The 14,623-nt window shown below is 32.6% G+C and overlaps 2 protein-coding genes across 3 annotated transcripts in view; one reads left to right on the forward strand and one right to left on the reverse strand.

The window, feature by feature from the left end:
• The window catches only part of LOC134281297 (uncharacterized), a 61,594-nt gene that overhangs the window by 36,039 nt on the left and 10,932 nt on the right, over positions 1–14,623 (reverse strand). The gene's annotated exons all lie outside the window — the stretch shown is intronic.
• LOC134281295 (polypeptide N-acetylgalactosaminyltransferase-like) overlaps positions 1–14,623 on the forward strand; it is a 37,385-nt gene that overhangs the window by 4,114 nt on the left and 18,648 nt on the right. For both annotated transcript variants that reach the window (XM_062763782.1, XM_062763783.1), the window contains exons 2-4: positions 4,854–5,191; positions 7,351–7,449; positions 9,413–9,480. In XM_062763782.1, the coding sequence (XP_062619766.1) occupies positions 4,854–5,191; positions 7,351–7,449; positions 9,413–9,480 (505 nt within the window). The remainder of the gene's footprint in view (positions 1–4,853; positions 5,192–7,350; positions 7,450–9,412; positions 9,481–14,623) is intronic.

Raw genomic sequence — 14,623 nt, forward strand, 5'->3', positions numbered from 1 at the left:
AGTGTCAAGCAAAAGGTTGTTGGTTCAAATCTCCAGTGTCTCCTTTGTAATGTTTCTTACTCTATGTTTGGAAAACAAGATTAATTAAAAATAATTTTATCTGGGCATCTGAATCACTTTGTTGTAGATTGGTAATACAAAGGATGGCAGTGAGAGGATGGAGTGGAATGGGGGTCCGCGGGCGCGAGGGGGGCGGCAAGGATGTAACTTGTAAAACCATGACAACTTTTAATACTTTGGCTTTTTTCCACTCAACACCACAAAAACCAGAGACAAGCACCAGTAGAATCTTACATTTATAATGTGTAATTTACAATGCTCGTTAAACAACTGTTATGGGAAGCAGGCATAACCAGTGACATGTTGCAAGGAATTAAGTCTTTTACTGCCCATTTGTGGTCAATTCTTTGGTCACCCTATCTACCACCACCTACAGGGGGATATAATTGGACCACTTAGGTCTAGTGGGGACCACTTAGATCCAGGTACATAGGCTATAATATCATCACCTCATGTTTGTAGGATTAAGCCTTTGGGAAAATGCTTATAATCTCTATATTATAGGTGATTGTAATGACTGCTAGGTTTTCATTAAATAAAGGTGTAAAGTTTTAATATGTTTTCGGTGAAATCGGATGTTCTTTGTTCAATTCAACAATATTTGCCATTAAATAATCATAAAATGAATTAAAGACAGACTGTACACAGGTCCAGTGTAGGTTAGTATTTATTCCAACCCTACACACACATTAAGCCTGACGATGGTGATATTTTATCAGGTGTCCTAGGTGAGTGGGACAGTAGATAAACGGATAATGTTCTACAGGTCAGTCCAACCATAACAGTCTGCAGAAATAGAAATAGAATCAAATGCTAATGTCAGGCAAAAAAAATCAATCATAGGATATCCTAAACGTCACTAAATGTGCTCTCTGATTTGATATTGCATATTGTTTCTCCTTGCGACCCCTTAAAATCCCCCTTCCCAGTCCCCCCTCCCTGATGAAATGTGCATCATGTTTTGATTGCATAAATTAATTGTTTCTCCTCGCAACCCCTCCCCCCATTATCTCAGTAAGAAAATAGTCATTAATGCACTAACGTCAACCATGGTCATATTCGTAATAAAATAACCAAAATCTGGGGTTTTGCGTTTCACAAAAACATTTTATTTATTGCATGTTAAACAAAATAGTTTTACTTTTGTAAGATGAAGAATGTAACAGAATTTTAAATGAACTACAAATGACATTTTTAATTAAAAGTACTTTTTCTGTATAATTTGAACTAAGCTTGCTTAACTTGGAACCGTAATGAGGAAAGGAGTTAATGAGGAAGAAATAATTAGTAAAATTAAACATCAGATCATCTTCAGTGTGTATATTAGATGGATTGTTGCTCTTTATAATCGACTGTAAAATAATCGTTAGACAATAAAAGTAACACGTCTGATTAGAGAACATTTTGATTGATGATATTGGCTTTGTATTATGATTTGTAAGGTATTTTCATGCTCTTTGCTATTTTTAGTCAAAGATCAGACAAGAGAAAGACCCCATTGATAAAGTGTAAATTTATATCGTCAATTGTACAAAAGAAAGTGAAGTTTGTAATGATTTACACTTATTTTTTTTATTGGAGATTGATCTAGTGATTGTATAACATATCTGTAGGATCTTCAACTATGGCTTAAGTATAGCTAGGATCTTCATTAAAATCTCTTTTTAAGGTTCTGTAAAAAGATGCACTGTACAATATCGATCTAGCTAGACCACCATTGAGTTTGTGGTACCTTAATTGTTCTTTTGAAAAAAGTATTCAGTATTAATATGGGACACAATGCAGACAATCTTTATGTTATAATTACATGAAAATATGATTCTCAAGAATAAAAAGTGATTTACAGTATTATTTTGGTAGGATTTATGGATGTTGTCTTTTTTTGGATCTCTATAAGATGTCTGTCGTAATAAATCTGTCTTATGATACAAAATAATTACATCTTTATGGAATCTGTCCTTGAAGGATTCTTCTATAACTTGTCTTCTCAGGATCTGAATGTCATCTGATACATTACTATATGGGATCTGTTTTTTGTAGGATCTCTGTACATTTTTTAGTCTGTTGACAATCTTTATAAATTCTATCATATATCTGGCTCTTCATTGTTTCTACTGCTATTCCTGGTTGGGAATGTTTAACTGGTGTTTTATAGTGACCAGGTGTTATGTTGTTACTGGATCTAACAAGAAAGGTGGAGACAAGGTTTCTACATGATGTGGGACAGAGCCTTAAACTGACTGTAAACCTGTCCGTCACCGTCGGTCACTCTTTCTCTCTGGTCTGCTGGTCTCCGTCCAGTCGTCAGAAGCCTCTGCTAACCCTTGGAGCCGACCAATCGACTCAAGAGATGTCAGTCATGTGACCTCGTATCGACAGTGCTAAGGATTCCACGAGACCACAGAAGTCTAAAAATAAACTCCCAGCTAATTATACGTTGGAAAAAAAATAAAATGTTTGCAGGGATGTCATAGTGAAACATTAATATTAAGAGATCAAAGTAACCATTGGAAACACTGATAGAATGCTCAGTATTGTACAAGTGAATCCGATGTATTATAATAATCGAAAATAAATTGTTACAACTAGAGATATTCTTCTATTCTCATTTAACATAAATTATTAATATGAATTTATGACAACAAAATTTTATTTAGCAAATTTAGCCCCATATCGAACAAAGAAGGTATCAAAATCAAGGGACATTACCCCTTTATAACATGCTTTTGATTATATTCTTCATTCTGTGGGGAATTCAACATAATGTTGTGTTAACAAATTATTTGTTCACTTCTGAGTTATGTGGAATATTTCAAACCTAAGATTATAATTTGACAATGAATTGCATTGTTCTGATGAAGTTACTTTGTACCAAGGAAGTTTATATATTAATTACCCTGCATCACTTCTCTCTAAAGCCTTTGTACAGGGTTACACATCATAATGCACTGCCAGTAAAAAAAAGTAAAGGTTAAAACCCCAGTCACATTACCAAAAACGACCAACGGCCGACGGGTTTTGAACAAAATCGGGATTCTTCGGGTGACAGTCGGCAGTTCACGGCCGTTGTCTTGGCCGATTTTAACCTCTTTTTTTGTCGACCGACCAATTTTGTGTCCATCGGTCCAAGTTATAATTTTTTCTGCGTCGGTGGCCGATTTCTTCAATTGAAGTTATCCGTCGACCGACCTTCGATCATCGTCCGACCATCGGCAGCCAGTTTATTAAGTCGTTCGTTCGTCGTTGGACAATAGAGTGTCTAAAATTTCGGCCGACGGTTAAAATCAAACTGTAGCTCAGAGCTCGATGATAGGGCGACAAATAGCCGACTTGTAAATATTTAACCTATTAAGGATACATAACACAAACAAAATTTTGGTGCAAGGAATGATTTATATTTTTTGAACGGAAATAACATAAATAATTAATCCTAAGATATAAAGAAATATTAAGTATTCTTTGCTGCTTTGATATGCACCATTTGTCGTTTTTTATGCAATTCTATACAAAATTTTGCACACATTTTCAACATTGAGTCACAATTTTAAAAGATTCTGCCACTTTGCCTTGCAAATATTACTCACGTCACCTATCTGAATATAGATCAATGAAAAAATATTGCTGATTTCTAAAGAAAAAAGATTTTTTGTGTTATTTATCCAAGTCATCGGTGTTCCTAGGAAATAATGTGACTGCTCCGTGTCTCCCGATACTTGTTTCGGCCGATCATGTTCTTTCAGCCGACAAGACCAGAAAAATTTAGTCGCCCGACCATTGGCTTAAATGTGACCTAGGCATAAAAGTTAATATTTGTTTGATTTCCTTTTATCATAGCTCTTTGTCCCAGGAACTTTTATCTTACAACGTAAAAGGAAGGTGTACATAATATATCTATAATCTAATTAAATTTGTATGTTTATTATGTTCATTTCCTAAAAACAAAAATCCATTAAATTATTATGATTTTCTATACTGTTTGATAATTATACTGATCATCGAGTCATTGTTGAACCTTGCCATATAATACAAGTACTGCATGTGTATATATACCATACTTAGGGAATTTTTAAGTGATCTAATGTGCATTTACTTTTTTCATCATTAGTGATGATTGTGGTCAGACATTTAAGAAAGAAGTGATGATTAAACGGGGATAAGTCAATCACAAACTTTGTCATAAAAAATAAGTACATACAAATGATGAACCTGAACCTGAAATAGCTAAATTTGAGGATAATGCAAATAACCAATAATTTGGAGAATTATTTCCTCCAGCAGCCTTTTATTTTAAAGAATCAATGCTTTGGTACTCTATCTTAACTAATTATACTAATTCTATGATCATTTTGCTGATTGTGTCTTGACTATTTCATTATCCTTTGGACTGGACATTAAACTAAATTTTATAAGAATATTTGCTTTTGAATTAGAATATATCCAGTTAATGGACAGTTATTCTTTTTAGTAGATTAACTCTTGTTCAAAGCTTGTTTTGATCACAAGCCATTGTGGATACTTTATGTGTTCATAAATTAACATGTTCAAAATTTAGCTGTACATGTACTCGGTATATAAATAAGCATGCTCAAAATTTAGCACAATCACTTAGGGGTATTGAGTTGTTGGCATTATTAATTAGCACTATATAATTTCGAGCAGTATAGTGTATTTATTTATGATTTCTTAGCCGTATTCATGAATTAGCACATTAATGATTGCGCTAGAGCTGCTAAAATATGAAGCCCACTTTTTAAGTACACAAACAGCTCTTACGCTCTGATTTTTACTTCTAGGTGGATGATGGTGAGTCGGCAAATCACTTTGACAATGGAGTTCAGCAGGTCATAGTTCCACAGCCAGACGGCGGTCAGGAAATCCCGAATCGAGTCGCAGAACAGTCTCAGCATCGACAGGAAGTGAGAGAACAGGAAGTGAGAGAACAGGAAGTGAAGGAGATGGAGGTGGATGAGGAAGCAGGGGATATTCCCTGGGAGGAATTCGACGAAAAAAAATACATCGACAAAAAACGGTGCCACGCAGGTCAGGACTGCTACAACAGAAACAAGTTCAACCAGCTGGCCAGCGACAACACCAAGAGTAACCGACACGTACCAGACACGAGGAACGCTATGTAAGTAACACGTACCAAACACACTAATTCTGATTTATAGGCAAGCTATAAAATACATTATGAAGTATTTTTTTAATCACCTCCAGTGATTATTGTTGTCAAAAGTGTAAGATTATGCATTAAGAACAAATAAGTTATAATGAAAACTTGTACACATAGATGTGATGCATTCTAACACAAATAGTTCTGTAATGCATGACTGTGTAACTTACTTAGCCTACATATAATTATCTTAATTGCACAATCAAATCATTTTAATGGTGATTAATGACCCAACTATTGGTCACTCATCATAAATCATAATAAATTTAAACTATGTTTCATATTGTCACAGCTTAAATTTCTTCTGTTGTAAAGTTGCAGACATTATAATAATACTTGTGTATTCAGTCTTAATTTTGTTTTAAAGATACAGCATTCATAATTAACTTCTCAGGTAATTGACATTCACAGTTTCACAAATGGTGCATTCACGTTTTGATTTAGCGACACCCAGGCATTATGAATGATGTATCGTTTTATTGTGTTGTGGTTAAAAATACTTGTAATGTGTTAATGTCTTCTTAAAAAGAGAAGTTATTTAATTGTCATCATTTGAGGTTGCGTTTAAATATTTAGGTGTCTGTGTCGTGTGATCTTGTGACACGAGAGATAATTACACGGAGGCTGATTATAGCAATGATTGATTCTCATTCATTTATAAACATGTGACAGATACCTGCACTTATCTTCTAATTAGGCTTCTTTATATTGTAAGCACCTTTAAATATCTGAGTTTAAGAGTTCAAAAGATTTATCAGAACAGAAAATAAAAATCAGTAAAGATAAATATGTTCATTTATCCCCCCCCCCAAAAAAAAAATGTGAGGAATAAGATGGTTGAATAAAACTGATTTGGATAAAACACATTTTTTTTTCAAAATTCACTTTTTACCATGTGCTGCTAAAGTTTTAGCTACACATTTCAGTATTGACAAATGTATATACTTTCTGGTGATAGATTTATTCATGTGTAAAATTCAGATTGTGCGCCCACACTTCATGTATTGACCACCCAGTATTGACTTTATCTCATCTGTAGGTGAATTATCATATCAAAATATTTTATTCCTTTTGTTTTCTACAGAATTTATTTAAATGAATAAGCATAGCAAGGAATATTTGTACGTATTTAGTTCAAACAACATCCTGTGCATATCAATGAGTATTTGACTTAATTAAGTCATGTGCATTTATTATAATAAGGCCATATTTTGCATTAATTCACTTCCCTGAAGTTCTCTTTTTTTCTATTTATGGTAAATGAATGTGGCTTAAATGGAGGCCTAAATTGTTACCGTAAATAAAATACCTGATCTGATGAGGGACCTGCTTATGTACTGGAAAATAAAAGTATAAAGCTCAATCATTATCAATCATAATAAAGGCAAAAGTCAGAACTTTTTGTTGACAGTATTTTTTAAATATCTCTTCATCAAAGGAAAAAAATAAATATTCCTATATATATACCTATATCAAGCATTTCATTAAATAGAATTTAAAGGGGGAGGAAATAAGCACCTCCCTCAAATTTACCTGGTCCGAGAACCCCTGTCAATCATCTAAAATTAAGCCTAGGATTGGATACTTTGATTTGATTGACTTTTAGTTTGTTGCAGTTGTGTATATCTTGTGTACCTTGTCTGGAGATCGAACTGACCATCGAATTAACATTCAGGCCTTTGATGCCTACCGCATATGCCAACATGATAAAGAAGCAGGCAAAGCGTTCTTGTTTAATTCATAAGAATATGGCATAAGTATAATTAATCCATCAAATAATTAAATAAATGTTAAGAAAAATAATGCCTATATTTTATAATTTTAGATGATTGACAGGGGTTCTTAGACCAGGTAAATTTGAGGGAGGTGCTTATTTCCTCCCCCTTTAAACAATTTTTTTTCAGTACTACTTGTTATGTTATAGGAACACCATCTTTTCATGAAAAATATAATATTTGCTCTAAGTGTGTTTGCTATAAGTGTGTTCACTTTACAATTCTTTTGCTGTGTGTTCTATTTCTTGTTGCATCTTAAAGGTTTTAAGAGAAGCGAATATTTACTACATATATAAGCCAGTTTTAATCTGTATTCTATTTTTCATATGTATTTGTTGACAGGTGTAGAGACGAGAGGCACAGCTCTGACCTTGACCCCACCAGTGTCATCATTACCTTCCATAACGAGGCCAGGTCAACTTTACTACGCACCATAGTCAGGTACGGCAGTACTCATTCACAACTCATTAATTTCAAGAACTCGTTAATGTAACATATTATGATAAAAGTACAAGGCTGAATTTATCAAAACATAATTTGCAAAAAAATACTAAACAATGACATGATTATTTTAGACAACTTCATGACTTAGATATATTATTTGAGTATGTGTTTCTAATCATTGCTGATTTGACACATGGTTCTGTATTCTATGTTAATTATTGCTGATTTGACAGATGGTTCTATATTCTATGTTAATTATTGCTGATTTGACCCATGGTTCTATATTCTATGTTAATCATTGCTGATTTGATCTATGGTTCTGTATTCTATGTAAATTATTGCTGATTTGACCCATGGTTCTATATTCTATGTTAATCATTGCTGTTTTGACCCATGATTCTGTATTCTATGCTAATCATTGCCTTGTTGACCCATGATTCTGTATTCTATGTTAATCATTGCTTTGTTGACCCAGGGTTTTGTATTCTGTGTTAATCATTGCTGATTTGACCCATGATTCTGTATTCTGTGTTAATCATTGCTTTGTTGATCCTTGGTTCTGTATTCTATGTTAATCATTGCTGATTTGACCCATGGTACTTTATTCTATGTTAATCATTATTGATTTGACCCTTGGTTCTAAATTCTATTTTAATCATTGCTGATTTGACCCCTGGTTCTATATTCTATGTTAATCATCATTGCTGATTTGACACCTGGTTCTATATTCTATGTTAATCATCATTGCTGATTTGACCCACGGTTCTATATTCTGTGTTAATCAATACTGATTTGATCCATTGTTCTGTATTCTATGTTTATTTGATCCATGGTTTTGTATTCTATGTTTATTTGATCCATGGTTTTGTATTCTATATTGATTTGATCCATGGTTCTGTATTCTATGTTTATTTGACCCATGGTTCTGTATTCTATGTTTATTTGATCCATGGTTTTGTATTCTATGTTTATTTGATCCATGGTTTTGTATTCTATGTTGATTTGACCCATGGTTCTGTATTCTATGTTAATAATTGCTGATTTGATTAATGGTTCTATATTCTATGTTGATTTGACCCATGGTTCTGTATTCTATGTTTATTTGATCCATGGTTCTGTATTCTATGTTTATTTGATCCATGGTTCATATTCTATATTTATTTGATCCATGGTTCTGTATTCTATGTTTATTTGATCCATGGTTTTGTATTCTGTGTTTATTTGACCCATGGTTCTGTATTCTATGTTTATTTGATCCATGGTCCTGTATTCTATGTTGATTTGATCCATGGTTCATATTCTATATTTATTTGATCCATGGTTCTGTATTCTATGTTGATTTGACCCATGGTTCTGTATTCTATGTTAATAATTGCTGATTTGATTAATGGTTCTATATTCTATGTTGATTTGACCCGTGGTACTATATTCTATGTTAATCATTGCTGATTTGACTCATGGTACTATATTCTATGTTAATCATTTGCTGATTTGACCCATGGTTCTATATTCTGTGTTAATCATTACTGATTTGATCCATGGTTCTGTATTCTATGTTTATTTGATCCATGGTTCTGTATTCTATGTTTATTTGATCCATGGTTCTGTATTCTATGTTTATTTGATCCATGGTTTTGTATTCTATGTTTATTTGACCCATGGTTCTGTATTCTATGTTTCTAATTGCTGATTTGATTAATGGTTTTATATTCTATGTTAATAATTGCTTATTTGACCCATGGTTCTGTATTCTATGTTAATCATTGTTGATTTGACCCATGGTTCTGTATTCTATGTTAATAATTGCTTATTTGACCCATGGTTCTGTATTCTATGTTAATCATTGTTGATTTGACCCATGGTTCTACATTCTATGTTAATCATTGTTGATTTGACCCATGGTTCTGTATTCTATGCTGATTTGACCCATGGTTCTACATTCTATGTTATTTTTTTTCAGCGTGTTCTCTAGAAGTCCCGAACATTTGATAAGGGAGATAATCCTGGTAGATGACTTCAGCGATGATCGTAAGGACTTGTAATACCTGGATTAAACTTAATTAAATAAAGATTTATTAGGTCACTTGAGTAACTCAGGTGACGTATTGCTATCCGTTGTCGTCCATCGGCGTCCGTCGTGAGTTGTGTGTTAACACTGGAACATTTTCAGCTTCTTCTATGAAACCACTGAACCATTTTCAACCAAATTTGGTATACAGCATCTATGGGTAAAGGGGAACATAAATTGTGAATTTTATGGTTCCCGCCCCCCTGGGACCTGAGGGGTGGGGCCAAAACCACTAAAATTATTGCAATCTTTAAAAATCTTTTTCTTTACTCCTGGACATCAAGCAAGCAAACTGTTGGCATAAATGTAATGAGCATTGAGTCCTCTACCAAAATTATGAAATTCATGGCCCCAGGGTCAGGGGTTCTAGTGCTAGGGCGAGGCTATATAGATTATATAGTGAAAATGCATTATTTCTTTAAAAATCTTCATTTCTGCTCCTGGGTATTAAATAAACTAAGTACATAGTTATGATGAGCAAGAGTGCCTCTTCCAAATTTGTGAATTTTATGATCCCAGGGTCAGGGGTTTTGGTGTGGCTCTATTGATTATATAGTGAAAATGGATTTATTCTTTGAAAATCTTCTCTGCTTCTGGGTATTAAATAAACTAACTAAGTACAAAGTTATGATGAGCAAGAGTGCCTCTTCCAAAACTGTGAATTTTATGGCCCCAAGGTCAGGGTTTCTGGTGTTAGGGTGGGGCTCTATTGATTATATAGTGAAAATGCATTAATTCTTTGAAAATCTTCTTTGCTTCTGGGTATTAAATAAACGAACTAAGTACATAGTTATGATGAGCAAGAGTGCCTCTTCCAAAATTGTGAATTTTATGGCCCCAGGGTCAGGGGTTCTTGTGTTAGGGCGGGGCTCTATTGATTATTATACATCTATTGCATGATAGTGAGGGAAATATATGAAGACTTATTCAGCCAAGAAAAATCATTTTGAAGCCCTCGGGGAATATGATATTTCTTGGATGAATAAGTCTTCATGTTTCCCGAACATTCATGCAATGAATTGTTTATTGTACCGAAACAAGCAAAACCTTTGAAATAAACATAAGTTTTCAGATTTGGCACCGCTCTCAAATTCACTTTCATTTTTTACGTAAAGTTACTATAAAACCCTTTGGTCAACACATTATCATCAATTTTGTGACGTAAACCAGGATATTGTGACGTCAACTACTCTCCGGAGTTTTCGTTCAGAACGAGAACTATATTGCAGGAAAATACACTAGGTGTTCCGAAGAGGTGGAATATGATGAAAAGCATGCCGACGGCCGTGAAATATGAAGTTTTACGGCCTGATCACATGATAACCTAGAACCAATCAGATAACATGTTGTGTAGAATATTTATAATAAAGTATAATAAATAGTGAAAATACATTAATTCTTTGAAAATCTTTTCCTTTGCTCCTGGGTTTTATGCCAATGATCCAAGTACCGGGTATATATATTTATGATGAAGAAAGGTGCATCTAGTTTATGCCCCCTGGGTCGAGGGGCGGGGGGGTTACATAGTCTGAAAATAAATTAATGCTTTGAAATCTGCTCTTTGGTATTAATCAACCATTTTATGATAAAATTTACAAAATTTTGAAACATGTGGCCCCAGGGTCAGTGGTTCCTTTGGGGTGAGGTGCAAAACTGGTTATAATGTGGAAGTGCATTTTCTCTTTGTTATTCTGATCTACTTCTGTGGGTATTAAAGACGTACAACACACTGGGGGAGATAACTCTTGCGATTTCAATTGAACGTTTGACGTGACGTCAAATTTAACATCAAAAATAAAGCGTCAAAACGACGAGTAAAACGATCCCGATGTATATCAATCATGAAAGAAAATTGGGATATGAGGCTTGGAGCACTGTGATTGTGCGTACCATACTCAATAAGTATTTTTTTAATTAACCCGATTAAACTCCGTAAAAAGCAAGACATAAAATACCATCCCTTAATTAATGTTTATTTCATTTCATATACAATAAATTGTATTTTTGATTACAAGGCAGCATTTTTTTTTATTCTGAAAATTTTATTTTACATTGCCAAAATTCTCATTATGTACAATTGGCTATATAACATTCCGATTAATGGTCTTCATTACAATTTGTGCATTTACGATATAAATATTGTTTTTCTTCTTTAATTAAATAAAACAACAATAAATGAACAAAAAACTTTTTACAATGTAAAATCGATGTTGATCTCAGACCCTTACTGATCAAAGAGGAACAACTCTGAAAATGTAGGAGATGTTTATTTTCCTCCCTTTATTCACGGTTTTCCACAGAATCAGATACATTTACAGCAAGACCTGATAAATCCGAGAATTGAATACTATAGACCTCATATACACAATGTAAGTATAGAATTGAAAAGAATTGTTCACTTGTACTGAAATTATCTGCATTTATGAATATCCTATTGCAGCAAATCGTTTGACTTTCTGTCAACAATGTCGGTTCGCATTTCCTCGAATCAAAACAAAACGTAGCCTATAAGTATAAGATTTTTTAAAAAAATATCAATGTGCGATTTGATATAAATTGAAATAGATGAAGAGTTTAATGTTTGATATTTTGAAGTTAATGTGGATGAATACGGAATTTTCATTTTAACTTTAGAAGCGACGACATTGAAAGAAAGCGTACAGTATCATGAGGGGTGTACATGATTATGCAAATGTCGATGTATCCCCACGGCCACATACTGTTTCGTTTGAAATAATGACATGAAAGAAACTACAATTATTCTATTTATATCACAGGAGAGTTGAACATACAACATTTATTTAATAAATAAGATTAAAGAAATAAAATTAAAAATCAACATATTCAAGTTCAACAAAACCTGAATTCGTATTCAGGTTTCATGTGATATGGAATGCATAACGCATACATAAATGGACTAAACACTAATCCTTCAGTAATTTTTTCCTGATATATATTTCCATATAAAAAGAGTAGTCAATATTTATTCTGCATTCATGAATTTAAAAACTAATTTAATGCATACCTCCGGGATTCAAATGACGAAATACCAGTACATGTATATTTTCACTGTAAACGACATTTGGTCAAACGCTAATGGTCTGCGATGGAAAAAAAGGAAGGGGTGGGGGTGATAGGGGTATTTAAAAATTGCCTAAAAATCTACATTTAAATACGCTTTACATATGAGAACTTTTAAATTTGTAAGTTAATATATTTTTGAAGCAAAAGCAATTATCCAATTTAATTTTTTTAATGTGTATTTGTAGATTCATATAACAAAGTCATCGACCCCGTCTGAAAGACGCGCGTGAACGTGATTTATTGAGAAAGGGGGAGGGGGTAATTTTCCGCTATTAAATCAAAACTGGTCGTACAAAAATTGTACAAAAAATTATGAAGATTATTTTTACTACCAGCTACCTAAAGAAAGTTTTTTACCAAAATTAAATGACAGGTTTTTTCAAAAAAAAATTTTGAATTTGAAAAATACACAATTTTCAAGGCTTAGATAATTCATAGTTTTTCAGTTTAAGGTCTTTAAAAATTGTTTTGATGATATGTATATCAAAAAAATGACTATGTTTTTGTGTTAAATGGTTAAAAGAATAAGTCAATGAAATTTAACATTTATATCTAACCTGGCTTTTTTGAAAATCAATGTTTAAGTATTTCATTGATTAAAAATTTTCTCTCCTTGTAAACAACTAAAGGGGGGTAACTTTTGGAAGTTCCTGTCCAAAAACCATTCGAACGATTTTGTCCAAAATGTGCATACATGCAGTAAATATAGTCATATACTAAATATACAAAAATAACGAAAATTAAACGACAGGAATTTTTTGGGGAAGGTGTGTTGAACATCCTTAAGCAAACAGAGTAAGCATGCTAAGTTTATAATTATGATAAGCAATGGTGCCTCTTTCAAAATTGTGAATTGTGAATTTCATGGCCTCTGGTATAAAACACAAACCAAAGTTAATTGTTTGAAAGTTGTTACACAATACTCGGTGACCTATAACGCCTGTGGACCTCTTGTGTATATATATATATATATATATATATATATATATATATATATATATATATATATATATATATATATATATATATATATATATATATATATATATATATATATATATATATATATATACCGGCCTTATAGTCGTGTTTATTTAAATGCATAGCAACTCAACAGTATTATGACGTCACAATGAACATAGAAATTGAGAGGCAACGTCATGCAATAAAATTGCGCCAAAAACATCTGAAGATATTGTGAGAGCAAAAATTGTACTTGTGTATCAAAATTTTTATCATACAGAATAAAATACTAGAATACGGGGTATATTAAAAATATTATTTTAAAGTATATATAAAAGTATATCTGTAAAAATAAGTATCACAATGTCACACAATTGTTCATAAATCCAATTCAAAGACAAAAGTGTTCTCTTTTGTTAATACCAAATGGTATACAAGTGTTCAACTTTTTCTTCCAAAGATTTTCTCTATATTTGCGGTAAATGTCATTCTTATACAGTTTTTCAATGCCTATTATATTATAATCTTCTACTGTATGTACACCTGAATTAAAATGAGTAGCCACAGGATCATTTGTTTCCCTTCTAATTAAAGACAAATTCAAAACATGTCTTTGATATAAACTATCACCAGTTTCTCCCACATACACTATTTTGTCACACTTTTTACAAAAAATTCCATAAACAACATTCCTTGATTTACAATTAATATAATTTTTGACTTGAAAAGTGCATCCGTTATTATCTTCAAACTGGCTGGTTTTCACAACAAATTTACACAAAATACATTTTTTAGCACCACATGGCTCACATAAATTTCCTTTTTTAAAAAATAAATTGTTGTGTTTTTTATACACTAAAATGTCTTTCAAATTTTTGTCTCTTTTATAGGCAACGATTGGGGTCTTTTTGAACGCGAGTTTACAATCGGAATTTTCAAGAATTTTTTGTCTTTTCTTCAAAATGTAATGAATATTCGGTAATCCTTTTGAATAGGTCAACACAAGGGGAACACGGTCACATCGCGTTTTATTTTTCCTATAATTTAGTAGATCCG

The sequence above is a fragment of the Saccostrea cucullata genome, unplaced genomic scaffold, assembly GCF_032062105.1.
Source record: "Saccostrea cucullata isolate Sc308-1 unplaced genomic scaffold, CSIRO_AGI_Scuc_v1 ctg214, whole genome shotgun sequence".
Taxonomy (NCBI): Eukaryota; Metazoa; Mollusca; class Bivalvia; order Ostreida; family Ostreidae; genus Saccostrea; species Saccostrea cuccullata.